Source organism: Salvia splendens, chromosome 3 (assembly GCF_004379255.2).
Source record: "Salvia splendens isolate huo1 chromosome 3, SspV2, whole genome shotgun sequence".
Lineage (NCBI taxonomy): Eukaryota > Viridiplantae > Streptophyta > Magnoliopsida > Lamiales > Lamiaceae > Salvia > Salvia splendens.
The window spans coordinates 43,160,174-43,179,875 of NC_056034.1; the positions used below are offsets into that span (position 1 = coordinate 43,160,174).

Sequence of the window (19,702 nt, forward strand, 5' to 3'; positions counted from 1 at the left end):
CTCAAAATCATGATATTTGACTCCAAATATAGCACTAATATTTTAAGTTTTCTTTAAGCCTATTTAATAATTTGGTTTCATTTAATTTCTCGTGCCAATTTAGTAATCAGTCAAAACTATTTTATATAGAAGACTATTTTACTTTATACTTGCATCAATACATTATTGTATTGGACTACGAAACACAACTTATTAAGTCAAACGTTTCTTCTCCATTCTCCAATTAATTATTGTGAATGGGCAAATGGGGTGTGTGCATTGTAATTTAAAAAATATACTACACTATTATAATACTCCACTACTACAAGATAAATTAAAATCTATTTTTTTAGATATTTCTAAATTGATTCCAATAAAATGGGGTTTTGCTATTGGGCCATTAGTTGAAGCCAACTATCAACTTATTGGGCCAATAGAAGGCCCAAAATATCGACAAGCAAAAAACCCCAATGATATGTATACTGTTATGATTTTGCTTTCTCTCTCAAAAAAGAAAATGGCGGTAGCGATAATGGTGTTTGCTCCAACTACCTTTAATACAGTGAAACATTACCGTTTCAGGCGATTATGCTCAAAGGATTGGGATTCCGTCCAGTCATTTCGCTCAAAGGTACTCGTTTTCTCTTGAATCGTTTTTTTTGCATTAAGAATTGGATTGTAATTTCATAATAATTCATTTCATGTGATAATGTATCAAGTGCAGAAGTACTAACTTCGGATTAGCAACAGTATACTTTTGGATTAAACTGATTTAATTCAGCATTGCGTTGGTTCACTGCGTGTATTGGATAGTAGTTTCATTCCATATGATAACGTATATAAGAACTAGCTGCATAAGTACTAACTCCGGATTAGTAATGGTGTAATTTTGGATGAATCTGGTAGTATATTTCAGTGTTGATTTGGTTCTCTTACGTTTGAAAATTGGAGAATTGATTAAGTTCAATAATAGTAGTATTAGTTTGGGTTAAACTGAAACGGTGCTCTCAGTAGGTTAGCCGAGAAGGTTGTTTTTCCTTATTAAGAGGAAACGAACAAATCCTTCAAGGTTTTCTGTCATTATTGCCATTTTGATTAAGAAATTGAAATTAATTGAACTACAAGTTATAGTCCAAGGTGGCACTTTACTATGGTAGTCAGCTTTTATTTGGATGTTTATGGTACTGCATTGTTTGCTTCAATTTAATAGGAATATGTAGTATTTGTGTGCAGTGTGCCCTTAATGTACTAACATGTTGAAAGACGAGTTGTGGGTATTCTTAGAACAGAGTTTGCAGGGGAACTACGAGGATTATGCTGATAGACGTGATGCTCACAGTTCTGATTCACTTGCACATGGCTTAAGTGGAGAAAGATTGCCTCTGGTTCCCAAAGAAAAATTTCTTGAGAATACACCGGATGTGCTGTTGCCCGAAAACACTACTTTATCAATTCTGGTGCTGCATTATGCTTGCAATGGGTTGTTCTCTAAAGCATTGGAAATTTGGGATGAATTGATGAACAGTGCATGTGTTCCTGATGCTGAAGTATTTTTTAATTAATCATTCTGTATGGCAGCATTCATGATTTTAGCATGGTTAACAGAATTCTGCTCCAAATGCAACTGAAAGATGCTAATCTACTTCAGGAAATTTTTAGTTTGGCTATTTCTTATTTTGGAAGGACCGGGAGGCTGGAATGCATGGAAATTTTAATTAAGGAGATGGTCTCAATGAGTTATTCTGTGGATTCAGTGACTGGGAATGCTTATATATTGTATTATTGTGCATTTTGTCCGCTGGCTGATGTTGAAGTTGCTTATGGTCGTCTGAAGAGGTCAAGGATTCTGATTGAGGAAGAAGGTATTAGGGCCATTGCATTTGCATATATAAAGGAAAATAAGTTCTATGATTTAGGTCGTTTCATATATGATGTAGGTATTGGTAGAAGAAATGTTGGGAATCTTCTTTGGAACCTTCTCCTACTATCTTATGCTTCTAACTTTAATTAAGGAGATGGTTCACTCCCGATCTCACTACATTTAATATCAGGACACTTGCATTCTCTAAAATGTCTTTGCTATGGGATCTGCATTTGAGCCTTGACCATATGAGACATGAAGGAGTGGTTCCTGATCTTGTGACATATGGATGTGTTGTTGATGCCTACCTGGATAAGAGGCTTGGAAGGAATTTAAATTTTGCCTTGACAAAGCTCAACTCCAGTAATTTGGTGCCGGTGCAGACAGATCCACTAGTGTTTGAGGTTGTGGGAAAAGGAGACTTTCACTTGAGCTCAGATGCAGTTATGGAGTATACAAAGAAAAAGCAGGGGATATACAAAATGCTCATCTCAATCTACCTTAAGAAAAAATTCCGAAGTAATCAAATCTTTTGGAATTACTGATGAATTGATGAGTAGACCTCACTATCATATCAATCAAATGCATTCTGATAGTTTTCTTCCTGTCAGCTCAAACTCCTTCAGATAATTTATGTCTTCTATTTTCAGCAGACAAAGACTGAACACTACATGGTATTCCTATACATGCGATGGAGTTGGTGAAATTATCTATGGAATGGACAAGAATGTTTGTCTACCTTGGATTGGAATGGTGCTTAAGCTGGTCGTAGGTGGTGCATATGTAGGATCATTCAACATACAGAATTTGTAGAGGCAGTTTGTTTGAGGTTTGCTTTGATTCTAGATAGAAAACTCTTATCCCGACAGATTATGTTCTGATTGAAACCTTTAAAAGATGAAGCCTACAGAAAACCTGAGGATATGTGGTAAACCAAGAGTGGAATTTCCTTTTATTCAGATTTTCCTCTTTAGAGGTTGATTGAAAAGCAAGGGTATGGGCTCAGAGTTCATGTCATGAAGGGTTGAATGAAAAAAATGCCCGCTGCAGTTGGTGTATACTTTTATAATATATCATTATTTAGTTTTTACTTTGTAAAATATTGTGGCATATTTCTATCCATATCTCACAAATTATGTGATTTTGAGGCAAACATCAATGAGTTATGTGCAAACACTTAACCATGTTTGCTTGTGTATTTTGATTCAATTGTCCAGGTGTCTTGACTACCTAGATAGAATACAAATTCGGATTTATTCCGATTAAGCTTATGTAGTAGGGTGCTTCCGTTCTCTAAACTCAAATTTTAGTCCTTCTAACATCCAAAATATGCCTTCCTAACAAAATGTAAACGAGGTATATGTAGGATGGCACATCTTCAGGAGAACAAATAACTATGTCTTATGTTTGTCCGAAACATCTGCTTTATTTCATGTAGCATCTTATATTGCAGATACATAAGATGCACCTAACTCCATAAATGTAAGTTTAAACAAAGTAGTGATAACAAAACTTGGTTATGTCACGAGAATAATTCTGTACTTGTAGGCAAGGTTTCTATGGCAAACATATTACACATTTGTACATGGGGATTTTTTAATTACATTCTTTTGATTGAGTCAGATTGACAACTAACATATAGCTGCAAGGCTGTAGGAATAGAATTGATCTTCATTCTTAGATTTGTAAAAATCATACACACAAAATCTGAATCAGAGTAAGGTGCAAAAAAGATGTCTGTCTTAAAAAACCAACAAAAATGTGTTAGGTGGCTGTCTTTAGATTTCTGTATTGTATGCATCCAGCCACTGAAAGGCCTTTTATGCCTACATGATCCGAGTATAACTTCTGAGGTTGATCAAGAGGCTGTTATATGGAAGAAGAGGGCAGATCATATCAGGAGTTCGGTTTTTTGCAGTTAGTGATAGCTGGGCATGGATTCTTCAGCAAGCATTCTTAATCTGTTCAGTTCGGGTAACACCACAGTTCCAAGATCAGGTCTGTCTTTTCTTCTCAATTCCGTGCACTTAAGTGCTAGCCTGGCAAAAGTTATGGCCTCTTCGACAGGCCAGTCATGAACTTCTGGATCAAGCATCTCAGCGAAGGTCCCCCTCTCAATGGACTTCTCAACATGATGAGTCAATCCCATTGGGGATCTGGCTGTTACAATTTGGAGCAGCATAACCCCAAGTGAGTATACATCAGATTTTAGGCCAAGCATTCCGGTCTGTTGATATTCGGGGTCTATGTAGCAGAATGTTCCAGCAGCTGATGTCATTCGATATTGTGTAACTGAATCAGCTACTGAAGGGGGAACAAGCCTGGCCAATCCAACATCACTTATCTTGCTCACAAAGTTGCGGTCAAGCAAAATGTTGCCTGGTTTTAGATCTCTGTGTACAAGTGGTTCTGGCTTTGCCTGATGGAGGAAAAGGAGTCCAGTGGCTATTTCTGCAGCTATACGGAATCTGAGTTGCCAAGGGAGCACTGGAGTGTTTCCTCGCCTAAATAGGCGATCATCTAAGCTTCCATTAGCCATGTACTCATAGACAAGGCACCCGTACTCTGGACATGCTCCTAGGAGGAGAACCATGTTAGGATGTCGAATGCAACAAAGAACTTCAACCTGCATCACAACAGAAAGAGTTAACTTACTATGAGTTGTAACTGTTTTAACAAAATCATGAACATGTATCAATTATCCTTTAAAACAGGCATGTATTTTCAGCACCTAAAATCTTATTTTTACAAGATGTTCAACAAGTTATGAATGAGTCAGAAGAGGTCCTACATATTTGTTAAGTAATTAAGTTTGGTTCTTCATTTTTTTTTGTAGAGAAAACAGAGATTTTTTCCATCTTCAGCAAGTATTCGGGTAAGAATTCAAATTTTCAAAATGATAAAACATTGCTCCATAGAGTGAATATTGAGATTTTAATAGGTTGGATATAGTGTATAGAACTTCACCTCCTGCTGAAATTGTGATCTTCCCTGGGCTGCATCCGGGCGAAGAACCTTTATTGCAACTTCTGTATGATCTAGGCTGCTCTTGTAAACTGGCCCATATCCACCTTCCCCAATTTTACGAGATTCTGCAAAGTACTCTGTGGCTGATTCGATCTCCTCAATGCTGTACTTGCGATATCTAGCATCATTTTGTGACAACTTATCCAGCACTTTATTTTTCTCATCTGCTTCTCTCAGTGCCTTCATTTCAGCATTGATTCTTTTTTGTGCTTCGAGTTCAGCTACTCTCTGAGCTGCTTCTGCTTTCTCAATAGCAGCCCTGCATTTTTGTTTCTCCATCTCTGCAATTGCTAATGCCGCTTCCTCAGCTTGGTGTGCCTCCTCAAGTTTCTTTTGTTCTTCTACTTTCCAGCGATGAAGCTCCAATGCCTACAAATATGTCCGTATCCCTTATTTATAATCTTTTAATGAAAATATTATGGTACTCCTTTTCAGTTTCCCTATTGTATATGTTCAGGAAATCCAATACAAAGTTTATAACATACTTTCTGTTTGGCTGTGAGTGCTTCCTTGCATGCTGTGCTATACATGTCCATTGTCTGTTTGAGCTCCTGCTTGAGCCTTCTCATCTCTGCTTCCACATCATCCTGCATATATCGTGTAACTAACGTTAATCTAAGCAACAGATTTGGTCATATGATAAGCTTTTGTTTTCAAGTCATGCTTGAAAATCATGTTTAAACCTATTTACTTCTTTACTGCCCTTTGCAGGAGTGATGTGTTCTTACCATGTTTTGGGAACCGGACCATGAAAAGTCTCCACTTTCCTGGGAGGTGGATGAGTAGACTCCAAAACCGTTGGTTGCATCAGATGTTCTAGCATTGGAGAATGGAGATCCAAAACTCAACCGGCCATCTATGTCAGAGCCGCTGGAGAGACGGCCTGGAACGAAGGGATCCTGATCGAATGCTGACATCATGCGATCGCTGCTTGGCCTAGCTGAGCCCACAAATGATATGTCGCTCTCACCCATAGAAAGCTCTCCATACGACCGATTAGCTTTGCCTCTGGTGAAAGGTGACCTGTTTATGCATGCGCTGTTATATTTCCTTGCTTTTTTCTTAAATCTGAACTTGATAAAAACCTGCGTTTACCTGATTGAATCTGTTTCCTCCATTGATGGCCTACCTGCAAATGGTGATGACGTGCTACCTGTCAATAGGGGGAGGGGCGAATGGATTCAGTAGTGTTGTGTAGCACTGTGAAGAAATGAGAATTGGAAGATTGTGAAAAAGACAGACCTCGTCCTCCATTGAGCTGTGCGTTGCGTGAATCATGCAGGCTACCCGAGTTATGAAGTGAACGCTCTCTTTGAGGGGGAATTGACGGAGATCTGCATGACGCGACCTTCCCTTTGGAGATGACGTAGACAGTGCAGAAGTCTGGCACCATTTTCGTCACGTTGCCAGGAATATCAACCGTCTTGAATCTTCTGTGCCAAGAGATTTGTAAGTAGCCATTCTTCTTATATGGAGTATAATATGTGATATTAAAAAAAATAGCATTAACATAAGCTGAAACAGGTAAATCTGTTACCTGACAAAGCCATTCTTGGGTGAGGAACCGATCACCAGCGTCTCGATGGAGTTGTTCTTGATGTACTCGCTCAGGGCCTTTGCTACGTCCGAGTCTTCTAGTATCACTTCATGCACTTGAATCTGAGCCCAGAATTCGTGTAAGATAATGAGAGAAAATTTGAGTCGATAATTCGGGTAAGAAGGTGGCATGTTCTTACGTCCTTGCGTGTGCAGAAGCAGCGGAAAGGAAGGAACAGTTCTTTTGCGGACTCATTGTCGGAGAAACTCATTCGACCTCCCACTGAATCATATCATCATAAAGGTAACAATTAGATTTATATCTTTGAATCTCTAATAACATACATACATATATATATATATACATAGAGAGAGAGAGAGAGAGAGAGAGAGAGAGAGAGAGTACGTGGGAAAGAGTTCTTGAGTTTGACATGAACAAGGGTGACATTTTTGCCTTTGCCCAAGAGATGATCGACAGCCCATTTCAATGCAGCTTGGCTCCCTTTGTCTTTGTCTATGGCTACTGCAACCGTCTCTTGGTTCTTCTCTCCATTCCCTCTTTGGCTTGACATTTTTTCAATCCTGATTCTTTTATTTTCTTCTTTGAAAGAATAAATAATTTGTTGATTGGCCAAAAGAGAGAATGGATATGAGAAAAAGGCAAAAATGTAAGAAAGTCCCTCAAGATCTCTTTGTTCCCTCTTTGGAGATGATTAAGACAGTGAATCCTGTTACAGATTCATTGAGGCAAATGAAATCCATATTGGATGGAGTTTTGTGTAACTTGGTTGTTTCATTCCCCTAATAAGATGGGTTTCAGCTGCACCATCCGCTCTAGGTGATAGATAGAGCCCTTCCATCCGAATTCTCCGGCCTGATTATAGTCTCATTTTATCGTTGTAGGTTTAATATAACATCGTAATCATATACATATTGCGGTTTCTTATAAAATAGAAAATCATTTCACTACTAAGATTGAATTTTGTGATTGAAATATAGTTGTATAGAGAGTAATACCATGGTAAATGTCCATGTTGGATGGGTTCAAATTGCATTATAGTACTAAATTCTTAAGATTGCTATATTCAATCATTCATGAATGCGATATATGTATTACCATATCATAATAAAAGATGTCAATTTTTTGAATTGTTATCTTATGTCAATCTACTTATAGTGGTATTTCAGTCTAATAACGCTCCTTGACTAAATAATTACTATATATTATACGTATTTTATTTAACTTCACAATTAGTTGCACGTCGAAATATTAATCCATAACATTTTATCCTTGTTTTCTTGTAATTTAACAATGCATGCGTATATCTATTAGACCCAAATTTCTTTAGGATCTCTTGTTGTTTCCTATGGGTAACGAGAATAATATTCTCTGATTTCCAAAATTTCAATTCGATCCAAATTTTAAATCCTTCCCAAGATTGACTTGGACAAAATAATTGTCAAAGTAAAGATGGAGAAGGGAGTAATAATACAGTACTAGTATAAAATGATATATAATGGAAATATTGGGTGGTCATTATTAAACCTTGTATAAATATTGAAGATGTGAAAGAGATGATATCTAATTAAATAGTATGGAGTAAAAAAAGTGAATGGCTAGGATGGATTGGATGGTTGGTGTAAATGGTCTAAATAACGAGGGAGGGTTGTTGGGACCCACAATTTTCATTTATAGGACTTAACATTATTTTCCTATATCCAATTGTCGAGATACGATAATAATATTCTTCACTTTATATGACTCTATGAATTTCATTTTCTGAGTCGGTCTTTAAATTGTTCAATTCGTATGTATTTATTGTATTTTGCCCCATGCCATTTATTCCATACAGAATTTTATAAATAATTCGAAATGAATTGCAATTAATTAAGAAATTGATTTTGTGTTTTAAAACGTTCATAAAAAATAAGGAACTAATTTTGTTCATAATTCTCCAATGTAACTAAGATCAATAAACTAATTATATACAATCCATTAACAAATCTGATCTCCTAGAGCTGATTTACTAACACCTACCAAACTAATCTCACACTATCATCAGATGATAACTAAAAAAAACCCACTACCATTAATATCAAGCTCAGCACATTAATCATATATGAATTATGTACATATATATTAATCAACCCCCTAAGACCATCCACAATAGAAATAGCCCAGCAATAGCCCAGCCATAGCCTAGCTACTGCCACATCATCAGCACTCAAAATCCTCCTGCCACATCATCAAAACCAGCAAATAGCCCAGCAATAGCCCAGCCATAGCCTAACCACATAATATCCACATCACTATTAACAAATATATACAAAATGAAATAATTAACAATCACACAATATACGAAATTTAATTTACGAGACATATACGGGAAAAGTTTAATAATAATATTAAAATTTAAAAAAGTACAATAATTTAAAAAATACATTAATTTAAAAAAAATACAATAATAAAAAGGAGTGCCTATTCACTCCTCGTCTCCGTCGTCGCCGCCTCCGTCGCTGTCGCCACCATCGCCGCCGCCGCCGCCGGTCTCCCTCCGTGCCACTTCCAACTCGTCCTGCAGGCTCATGAGCAAGGTTTGAAGCACGCTCTTCTCCACGGGATCCGTCGCCACCCGCCATTCGGCCATCGTCTTGATCAACTGAGCGCGCGTTTGGGCGCGAGCGAAGAATTTGAGATCATCGGTGGATTGGCCAAGGGGGGATGCCGACTGGACCTCCTGGGAAGCCCCGGCGTTCCCCCTCGCCTCCCGCTGAGCGCGCTTGCGCCCCATCGGGCGAGGTCGGCGACCGACCGAACGCGGCGTGGGGAACTCCTGCGTCGTCTCGGGGACGTCGTGGGAACCACCGCTGCTGCCGCTGAAATCGCCGGTGTAGTTCAGTCGTTGCTTCTTCGGCCAGCCAGAGTCGACACCTACTCGGAACTTCTCGGACTCGTTCAGCACAAGATAGCAGTTCCAGTAGGTGAAGTCCTTGTATACCCCCTTCAGTGGGAAGGCTTTCTCAGCTATTCTCCTGCAGTCCTCCTCCGTTTGGCCACTGCTCATCATGCGGAGTGCGTTGGTGTACAAACCCGAAAATCGGGAGACCGCTAAGCTGATATTATTATAATCAATATTAATAGCTCGATTATCTAAATAAGTAACTTTTGTGCGATTAAATCCGAGCCACGATAGATTGTCGTCGTTGTTTGTTTTGACGTTAGGCAAGTAAATATAACACATAAATATGTTATATCTATATGAATATAATAAATTTAAATAAACAAATAAAGTCCCATAATTTTAATGTCCTATACATCCAACAAAATTTAATTTATACAATGTATGTTTTAAGAAAGCGGGTACTTTAACGCGGGCACCACGAGCTTGAACCGAGTTTCCTCCTGCACTAAATTAAACAATAAATATACAAATAAAAAAAAGAAGGGATTAAATATAAAGAAAGGAGTAGATAGACCTGATCAGATTTTTTTCGGCAGCAGCAATTAATGTGCATTAAGTGAGATGTCAGAATAATCTTCATTTTCTCTGGCAGAAGAATATTTGGGTGATTTTGTCACGCCACTTGTTATATTCCTAAATATATATATTTTCCAACCAACAATTACTTTCACTACCCCACCAACAAACAACATACTCCTCCTAATTACTTCCAACAAGGCAGAAAAAGAGAGGACGTAGAAGTTGGCAGTAAAGAATTTTCCTAACACACAAAAAAGAAAAAAAAAAGGCAAGTTACAACAACATAACTTTTTTTTTTCCTTTTCTTCTGCTTTCCACATATACTGTCACGCCCGCATTTCCTAAGGATAGGAAGTACGGTGGACCGCGACTAGGGGAGGAATAAAGAAGCGGGGAAGAAAGGGGAGAACAAGAATACTTGACCCGAAAACGTTTAATTAGAGGAAGTTCACTTCAAAACAATGTACTGTAGCGACATTTCTAAAGTTAAAGTAAACAGAGTTTAAATGAAAACATTGTATCGGGTTACAAAGCAGCGGAACAGACCAAGAGATAGATAATGCCGGGTATGACGACACGACACCATCCAAAAGGCAAAGTAAAAACACAATTTTGACTTTAATTGCTCAACATCCGTCATCCCCATCGTCGCTCAACCTGCACATTAAGAAACAACATGCAGGGCTGAGTACTTATTGCACTCAGTGGACACACGCCAAAATCATAGTTTGTCATGCCATAACAGTGTAACCTTGGGGTTTTAAGTGTAAAGAAAATAACCCAAGTACACTAAAACATATTTCATAAATTCGACTGCGCAGTCATTTTCAGATATTGCCACCCTTATTCCCACCATCATACACTATCTGATCCAACGGGTGACAAGGGGCGTGGCCACACCCCAGGTCAACTAGACCGGCCAACTTGCTCTCAGATGGCTCCCGATCTCGTGTACACTAGCCTGAGGGTTCGCAGCCCAACAGACCCGAATTCGATTAAACATATGTGGTAAACCACTTCAGATAGGTTTCAAAACAAAACAGTTGGCAAGACAAACAGTTCATCTCCATAAACATTTCCGGAACAGCGTCCGTATTAAAGATAACCCACAAAATAGTAGGGTAGAAAAGCCCACCTCAATTGCTTAGCTTTTAAATAGTTCCCTTCTTCAACCACAATTTCCTCGTAAAAGATCACCCTTTTGAAAGATAAATAAATATCATAATTAGAGTCAGGAAAGACGAGGTTTAAACGACAATGCATGATTCCTACGTGGATGACTTCAACATCTAGCACGTTACACGTACACACACTTAACAACATCTTATAAGTCAATCACACAAAATCACACGTCCGAAACACACCACGCACGCACCCGACACGCATACCACGCACCCACGACGCGCACACGACACACACCCGAAACACTCGTACTCCCGGTATACCCTCCTTGTGCAAACGGCTCACTTGGCTCGGAAAAGGTTCGGAAAAGGCTCGGTGTCTCGGCCTGGCTCGGCACCTCGGCCGACCGTCTCGGCCGCCTGGCTCGGCACCTCGGCCGACCGTCTCGGCCGCCTGGCTCGGCACATGTCTCGGCATCTGGCTCGGCCCTGGCTCGGCACCCGTCTCGGCACCTCTCTCGGCACTAGCTCGGCACCTGTCTCGGCATCTGGCTCGGCATCTGGCTCGGCGTCTCGGCCGCTGGCCCGATCAAGTGCACACCAGTTTTCCCCCAACCAACGATTCTCAAACCGTATACGACATTCACAACACACATTCTACATCCCAAAACACACCCGAAAACATGAGATCAACCCTCCAAAACTCTCCACAACACCACCCTAGGCCAAACCCTAAAACTCTCGGCCAACACACACAAAACACTCGAACCAAACGCTGATTCCTCCGAGCCATCCCTTGGCCAAACACACCCACATACATCATAATATCAAAACACCCAGATTCACACCCATTGCACAAAAACACATCACCCAGAAACGTACATCTCGCAGAACTGCGCAGTTTACTTACAAAAATCATTATAAAATCATCCGACGTCCAATGAAGCTGAAATTTACACACCACACAGAAGACACACCCAAGTTTACACAGTTAAAATTTCGTACCAAAAGGAGATCGTTTGATCAGTCAAAAAGGGGTCGGAACCCACTGTCAGTCACCACCGAAAACATACTCAACATAAACACATGATCACAAAACCTATTCAGCATTTAAAACATTCAAAACGTCCTAAATGCATGTGGTTCGGGTATGGAAATAGGGTTTTGGACTACCTTCTCGAAGAGTTCAAATGTAGTTCGAAAGCCTTCCCTACTCCGACTCCAAATCGGTACGCGAGAGTGTGATACCTTGATGAATTCAAGAAATCAATGAGAGGGAGTGAGTGGGGGAAAGGTGAGAACCGAGAGGGAGGAAGAGAGAGAGAGACCTTACCGGTGTTGAGAACAAAAGCGAGAGGGAGATGAGAGAAACCGATGAGTGATTGGAAAGGAGATAATGTATCGGTTATGTGGGAGTGGGGAGGTTGAGAAAATAGTGGGGTGAGGGGGAGGGGTTTCGAAAATAGGGAGAGAGAGGTTTAATTTGTTAATTAGGATTTTAATTCATAGCTTAATTAATTATTTTAATTACATGTTGCTTAGGTAAATAAAATCATATCCACAACAAGATATTCACAAAAAGAAACATCCCTTAAAAAAAACAATATTCAAAATATTTTTTTTTTTCGGATATTACATTCCTCCCACCTTAAAAACAATTTCGTCCCGAAATTTGCCTAGATCACTCAAACAGCTCTGGAAACTTCTCTCTCATCTTATCTTCTAATTCCCATGTTGCTTCTTCGACTCCATGATTCCTCCATCGTACTTTCACCGAAACAATTGACTTATTCCTCAATTCTTGCACCCTTCGATCCAAAATGGCCTCGGGCTTCTCCTCATAACTTAGATCGGGATTTAGGACCATCATCTCTTCTTGGTGAACTATGTGTGCGGGGTCAAACACATACTTCCTCAATTGTGACACATGGAAGACATTGTGCACCTTCCCAAAGCTTGGTGGTAGGGCCAATCTGTATGCTACCGCGCCGACTCTATCCAAAATCTCATACGGTCCGATAAATCGGGGTCTCAGCTTTCCTTTCACTCCAAATCGAGTTATTCCTTTAGAAGGGGCAACTTTCAGAAAAACTTTCTCTCCAGATTCGAATTGTAGATCGGTCCTCCGAGCATCGGCGTATGATTTCTGTCGATCCTGCGCCTCCTTGATCCTCCCACGGATTTGTCGAACAATCTCTATCATCTCTTCTACAGAGTCTGGTCCGAGAATTCTTCTCTCACCCACTTCATCCCAATAAAGTGGCGATCTACACTTCTTTCCATACAATGCCTCATATGGAGCCATCTTGATAGTCGCTTGGTAACTATTATTGTACGCGAACTCAACCAATGGCAACACTTCTTCCCAACCCCAACCTCGATCTAGCACCACGGCTCGCAGCATATCCTCTAAGGCTTGAATCGTTCTCTCTGACTGCCCATCGGTTTGTGGGTGGAAGGCAGTACTAAAATTCAACTTAGTCCCCAACTCGCGCTGCAGGCTCGTCCAAAATCTAGAAGTAAATTTAGCATCGCGATCGGATGTAATTGTCGCTGGTACTCCATGCAAGCGTATAATCTCCCGCACATATATCTTAGCCAACTGGTTGGATCCATAGGTAGCACGAACCGGTACAAAATGAGCAGATTTGGTGAGGCGATCTATAATCACCCAAATCACAGTGTTTCCTCGCTGGGATTTTGGCAGTCCTGTCACAAAGTCCATTGCAATATGTTCCCACTTCCATTCTGGAATCTCAAGGGGTTGCAATCTCCCATAGGGCCGTTGGTGTAGCGCCTTTACTTGTTGACATGCTAGGCATCTCTCCACAAAAGCTGCAACATGCTTTTTCATACCGTTCCACCAAAATTGCCTCTTCAAGTCTTGATACATCTTGGTGCTTCCTGGGTGTGCAGCGTATGGGGTTTCATGTGCTTCTCTCATGATTTCGATCCTCAGGCCTTCATCCTTAGGCACACACAACCTTCCCTTGTATGTGAGACCATTATCCGCTGCCTCGTGAAAGTTTCCGAGTTCACCCGCCCTCACTTCTGAGCGAATCTTTTCTAGTAACGTATCCCGCCGTTGAGCTTCCACAATTCTGGCTCTTAAGTCGGGTTCCATCACCAACGTGGCTATTATTCCTTCCACAGTCTCGGGCATTCTCACTACTTCCAACCGCATCTTACTGAACTCTTGGATTAAACTCTCCTCGATAGTAAGAAAGGTGGCCAGCTGAGATTGCGACTTCCTACTAAGAGCATCGGCCACTACGTTTGCTTTTCCCGGATGGTAATTTATACCACAATCGTAGTCCTTCACCAACTCGAGCCACCTACGTTGGCGCATGTTCAACTCCTTTTGCTCAAAGAAGTACTTTAGACTCTTATGGTCCGTATATATCTCACAACGGACTCCATAGAGATGATGTCTCCAGATCTTCAGTGCATGTACCACGGCTGCCAGTTCTAAGTCATGCGTCGGATAATTCAGCTCGTGGGGCTTCAATTGCCTCGATGCATATGCAATCACTTTCCCCTTCTGCATAAGTACACATCCAAGTCCCACCTTCGACGCATCCGTGTACACCTCATAGTCAGTCCCTGACTCCGGTACAGCTAGAATTGGTGCGGTGGTCAATTTCTCCTTCAACAACTGAAAGTTCGCCTCACATTCTGGTGTCCAAATCATCTTGACTCCCTTTTTCAGTTACTGTGTCATTGGCCTGGCTATCTTCGAGAATCCCTCAATGAATCTTCGATAATAGCCCGCCAGTCCTAAGAAGCTTCGAATTTCATTTTGTGTAGAAGGCGACTTCCATTCCTGCACCGCTTCCACCTTGGCCGGATCTACACGAATTCCATCTGAAGTTACTACATGTCCAAGAAAATTCACTTCCTTGAGCCAAAACTCGCATTTACTGAACTTGGCATATAGTTTCTCGTCCCTTAGGGTTGCTAGGACGGTTCTCAAGTGCGCTTTGTGCTCCTCCACGTTCTTTGAGTAAACGAGCACATCATCGATGAAAACTAGGACAAACCGATCCAAATACGGTTGGAACACGCGGTTCATAAGGTCCATGAACACTGCCGGGGCGTTCGTCAGTCCAAAAGGCATCACAACGAACTCATAGTGACCATATCTTGTTCGAAAAGCCGTCTTGGGTACATCTTCTCGCCGAACCCTCAGCTGATGGTACCCAGACCTCAAGTCCATCTTAGAGAAGACTCATGCCCCTCGAAGTTGGTCAAACAAGTCGTCTATCCTTGGTAGTGGATACTTGTTCTTCAGCGTCAGTTTGTTTAGCTCTCGATAGTCGATGCACATCCTCATCGTTCCATCCTTCTTCTTCACAAACAACACTGGTGCTCCCCATGGCGACACGCTAGGTCTAATGAATCCCAATTCCAGTAGCTCTTGTAGTTGCACCTTAAGCTCCTCCAACTCTTTTGGCGCCATCCTATAAGGTGCCTTGGATATTGGTGCCGATCCGGGCTCCAGATCGATCGTGAATTCTACTTGCCTGTCGGGTGGGGGTCCCGGCAATGCATCGGGGAAGACATCGGGATATTCACTCACTATCGCCACATCTTCTATCTTCCTGTCTTTCTTCTCCTCCCCATTCAAATAAACAAGGTACGCTGGACATCCCTTCCTCATCATTGTAGTGGCTTGCAGCGCGGAGACAATGGACTTGCGTCGGTTCATTGAGATTCCGTAAAACCTCGTCGGCTCTTTTCCTGGGGTTTCAAACGAAATTTCCCTTTCTCTACAATGAAGGGTAACGTGGTTCTCCGCTAACCAATCCATACCCAAGATTATGTCTACGCTACCCATCGTCATTACTTGTAAATTATGAGCCAACAAACTGAGTTCACCTATTCCAAAGTTCACACACGCACAAGATCGGGATATATCTATAGTCCCGCCTACCGGTGAGGTCACACTCATAGTGGGTTCGGTCTTAACAGTAGGTAATCTTAATGTATCCACACAAGAAGTTGATATAAAGGAATGCGATGCACCCGTATCAAACAAGACAACTATAGGCATGTTGAGAAGGGTGCCCATACCTGCCAAGTTTTCTTGCCCAAAGGTTTCTTTCCCGTTTGCCGGCTGCTTCCCCTTCAAGGCGTAGGCTCTTGCTTGCGACGGCAGTCCTTGGCGGCGTTGTGGCGGTTGAGGTGCAGGTAGTGCCTGGGATGGTGGACGGAAGCCTAACTGGTTCTGTCTCGTCCCCGTTCCCATGTTCTTATTTGGGCAACTTCGGAAGTAATGGCCACTTCCACCACAGCTGAAGCATCTAGGGTCTCGACACTCTCCGGTGTGGTACTTGAAGCATCTTCCACATTGAGGGTTCCTCGGCGGAAAGCTTGCCCTCGGGTGATAGGTATTCTGTCTCCCGCCATTGTAGGGTGGGTTCTTCATGTGTTGTGGCCTCTTGCCACCATACTGAGTGTGATCACCATCCCACCTCCTCTTCTCTTGATGACCTGACTGAGCTTGTAGGGGTGTCGCGTTTGTTGTCGCCACCACTTTTGGTTTAGGGAGTGCATCTTCCACGTCCAGTGCACAAGTCAAGATCTCCGAGTAGGAGAGTTCTCCTAGACAAGCCAATGCGGCCTTTATCTCATCCTTGAGCCCGGCCCGGAACTTCACCGCCCATTTCTCGTCGGTGTCCATCAACTCGGGCGCATATCGTGCCATCTGTGCGAGGGCTCGGTCGTACTCAGTTACAGTCATTCGGCCTTGGCTCAGCGTGTGGAATTCTACCACCTTGGCCCGTCTGTACGTCTTTGGGACATACTTGTTATCAATCTCCATTTTAAACTCCTTCCATGTTAACGCTTCAAAGCGTGCAGGATTCATAGTTCTTTGCCGAGTCTCCCACCAGTAATCGGCATCACCTGATAGTTGAAAGGTGGCGCAAGCAATGCGCTCCCTATCTGTGCACTCCATGACCCTGAAAATACGCTCGAGGCCGCGTATCCACTCTTCGGCTTTTGAGGGATCTCCCTGTCCATCGAATTTAGGGGGATTCTGCCTGGAGAACGTAACTATGAATCTTTCTTGCTGAGGCGGGGGTGGAGGTGGTGGTGGAGGTGGTGCCTCAGCGTTGGGTCCTTGTCGTGGGTGGCGTCCACGTCTTGGCGGCATTCTGATTCAATATCCATAAAGTGTTACTACAAATATCATCCACAATTACCACCTTCTCAAAAATTTCTCAAAAGAAAAACTTCGTGTGGTTCAAGATACAACACATAGGATATAAATCAAATCCAAATCCTCATTAAAAGAAAGAAGGTTAAACGTTGTTTCACAAGAGCAGTTCACACTAAAAGCAAAAACTAAAAAGACATCGAACTATTTTATTTCTAGACTACGACTCGATCATCTTCATCCATAGGCCCTTCCTCCGGATCTTCGTCATCGTCCTCCTCGGAATTCCCTTGCTGAGCCACCTCGGGTTCCTCCTCGGGATCCTCTTCGGTTTCCTCCTCATAGTTATCTTCAAACCCTTGCTCACCCTCGTACATACTCACGTACTTGTCCTGATACACGATCCTCTCTTGCACATCCTGTGGGGGCTGCTCCTCTCGAGAGTCTACCAGTGCACAATACACGGCCTTCCGAAAGCCAGCCATGTCGCCCACCATGTCATCGGTAACGGGCTCATGCCACGTGTACCTCCTCGCCGTTCTTTCAGCCCACTCCTTCCAGCTGTCAGGGAGCAATTCTATTAGCTTCTCAATGCCGTCAAGCTCTGTCACTCCGAACTCCTGAGCTGCCCTCCAGAGGGTGTCGAAGTGCGCTACGAACTCAATCAACGGTATGTGATCCTTCTTTCGATACACTCTATACTCTCTGAGCACCCTCTGTGCCCTAAGTCTATCACGATCACTCCGTCGCGGGGTTCGGAACATACGCGCCATCTATAGAAAAACAGAAACAATCGCCTCGCATATAAAAACAGGGTGCATAACCGAAGAAGAGAGAGATATGTGTATGCAGACGTATCACTGTTCTAATTCCAAGCCCGCTGGTGTTCAAAGGCCATAAGTCCTTATCTACTATAGGTCCAAGAAGCACTAGTGAAACCTCTCACGTCTAAGTTCAATCATTCAAAAGGCCAACACATTCACACGTAAAAGCTCACATCAACATTCACGTCGTCATAGCATCACACATCAGCCACATGCTTTCATATAAATTCAACACACAATAACAGTTCATAACTCTCATAATTTCCAACTTTTCACATCACTTTGTACCCTTCCACATGCATCAATATTTACTTAAACTTTCCAAAAATCATTTTCAAAACCCAAAATCACAATTTCCTCCACTTCCATATACTTTCCAAAAATTCAAAATTTTCATTACCTCATTTCAGGTTGAGTGCGATGAGTCGGATGTTGAGCCAATGACACTTTTGAAAACTTACTCAAAACAGAAAAAGACTCTTGGATCCAGAGCAGAAAGAAAACCTAGGCTCTGATACCACTCTGTCACGCCCGCATTTCCTAAGGATAGGAAGTACGGTGGACCGCGACTAGGGGAGGAATAAAGAAGCGGGGAAGAAAGGGGAGAACAAGAATACTTGACCCGAAAACGTTTAATTAGAGGAAGTTCACTTCAAAACAATGTACTGTAGCGACATTTCTAAAGTTAAAGTAAACAGAGTTTAAATGAAAACATTGTATCGGGTTACAAAGCAGCGGAACAGACCAAGAGATAGATAATGCCGGGTATGACGACACGACACCATCCAAAAGGCAAAGTAAAAACACAATTTTGACTTTAATTGCTCAACATCCGTCATCCCCATCGTCGCTCAACCTGCACATTAAGAAAACAACATGCAGGGCTGAGTACTTATTGCACTCAGTGGACACACGCCAAAATCATAGTTTGTCATGCCATAACAGTGTAACCTTGGGGTTTTAAGTGTAAAGAAAATAACCCAAGTACACTAAAACATATTTCATAAATTCGACCGCGCAGTCATTTTCAGATATTGCCACCCTTATTCCCACCATCATACACTATCTGATCCAACGGGTGACAAGGGGCATGGCCACACCCCAGGTCAACTAGACCGGCCAACTTGCTCTCAGATGGCTCCCGATCTCGTGTACACTAGCCTGAGGGTTCGCAGCCCAACAGACCCGAATTCGATTAAACATATGTGGTAAACCACTTCAGATAGGTTTCAAAACAAAACAGTTGGCAAGACAAACAGTTCATCTCCATAAACATTTCCGGAACAGCGTCCGTATTAAAGATAACCCACAAAATAGTAGGGTAGAAAAGCCCACCTCAATTGCTTAGCTTTTAAATAGTTCCCTTCTTCAACCACAATTTCCTCGTAAAAGATCACCCTTTTGAAAGATAAATAAATATCATAATTAGAGTCAGGAAAGACGAGGTTTAAACGACAATGCATGATTCCTACGTGGATGACTTCAACATCTAGCACGTTACACGTACACACACTTAACAACATCTTATAAGTCAATCACACAAAATCACACGTCCGAAACACACCACGCACGCACCCGACACGCATACCACGCACCCACGACGCGCACACGACACACACCCGGAACACTCGTACTCCCGGTATACCCTCCTTGTGCAAACGGCTCACTTGGCTCGGAAAAGGTTCGGAAAAGGCTCGGTGTCTCGGCCTGGC

The 19,702-nt window shown here is 42.0% G+C and overlaps 1 protein-coding gene, 1 long non-coding RNA gene and 1 pseudogene across 2 annotated transcripts; 2 read left to right on the plus strand and 1 right to left on the minus strand.

The window, feature by feature from the left end:
- Positions 1-492: 492 nt before the first annotated feature.
- Positions 493-2,993, plus strand: LOC121796203 (annotated as a pseudogene).
- Positions 2,994-3,311: 318 nt separating this feature from the next.
- On the minus strand, positions 3,312-7,267 carry LOC121796202 (U-box domain-containing protein 52-like). The gene is made up of 9 exons (XM_042194981.1): positions 6,810-7,267; positions 6,604-6,686; positions 6,405-6,526; positions 6,110-6,300; positions 5,963-6,020; positions 5,596-5,890; positions 5,353-5,454; positions 4,808-5,236; positions 3,312-4,466 (listed from the first exon to the last, which is right to left on the minus strand). The coding sequence occupies exons 1-9, from the start codon at positions 6,973-6,975 to the stop codon at positions 3,759-3,761; spliced, it is 2,154 nt and encodes a 717-aa protein (XP_042050915.1). The 5' UTR covers positions 6,976-7,267; the 3' UTR covers positions 3,312-3,758.
- LOC121796204 lies at positions 6,195-6,730 on the plus strand. The gene is made up of 3 exons (XR_006049714.1): positions 6,195-6,316; positions 6,392-6,543; positions 6,620-6,730. It is a non-coding gene; the product is annotated as an uncharacterized LOC121796204 (long non-coding RNA).
- Positions 7,268-19,702: the final 12,435 nt, after the last annotated feature.

Excerpts from the sequence above, each read along its gene's own strand:
- LOC121796202 (XM_042194981.1), bottom strand. The coding sequence starts at position 6,975 with ATGTCAAGCCAAAGAGGGAATGGAGAGAAGAACCAAGAGACGGTTGCA. Across the intron at positions 6,527-6,603 it reads GCTTCTGCACACGCAAGGAC|ATTCAAGTGCATGAAGTGAT; the intron begins GTAAGAACATGC and ends TTCTGGGCTCAG. Across the intron at positions 4,467-4,807 it reads GATCACAATTTCAGCAGGAG|GTTGAAGTTCTTTGTTGCAT; the intron begins GTGAAGTTCTAT and ends GTTGTGATGCAG.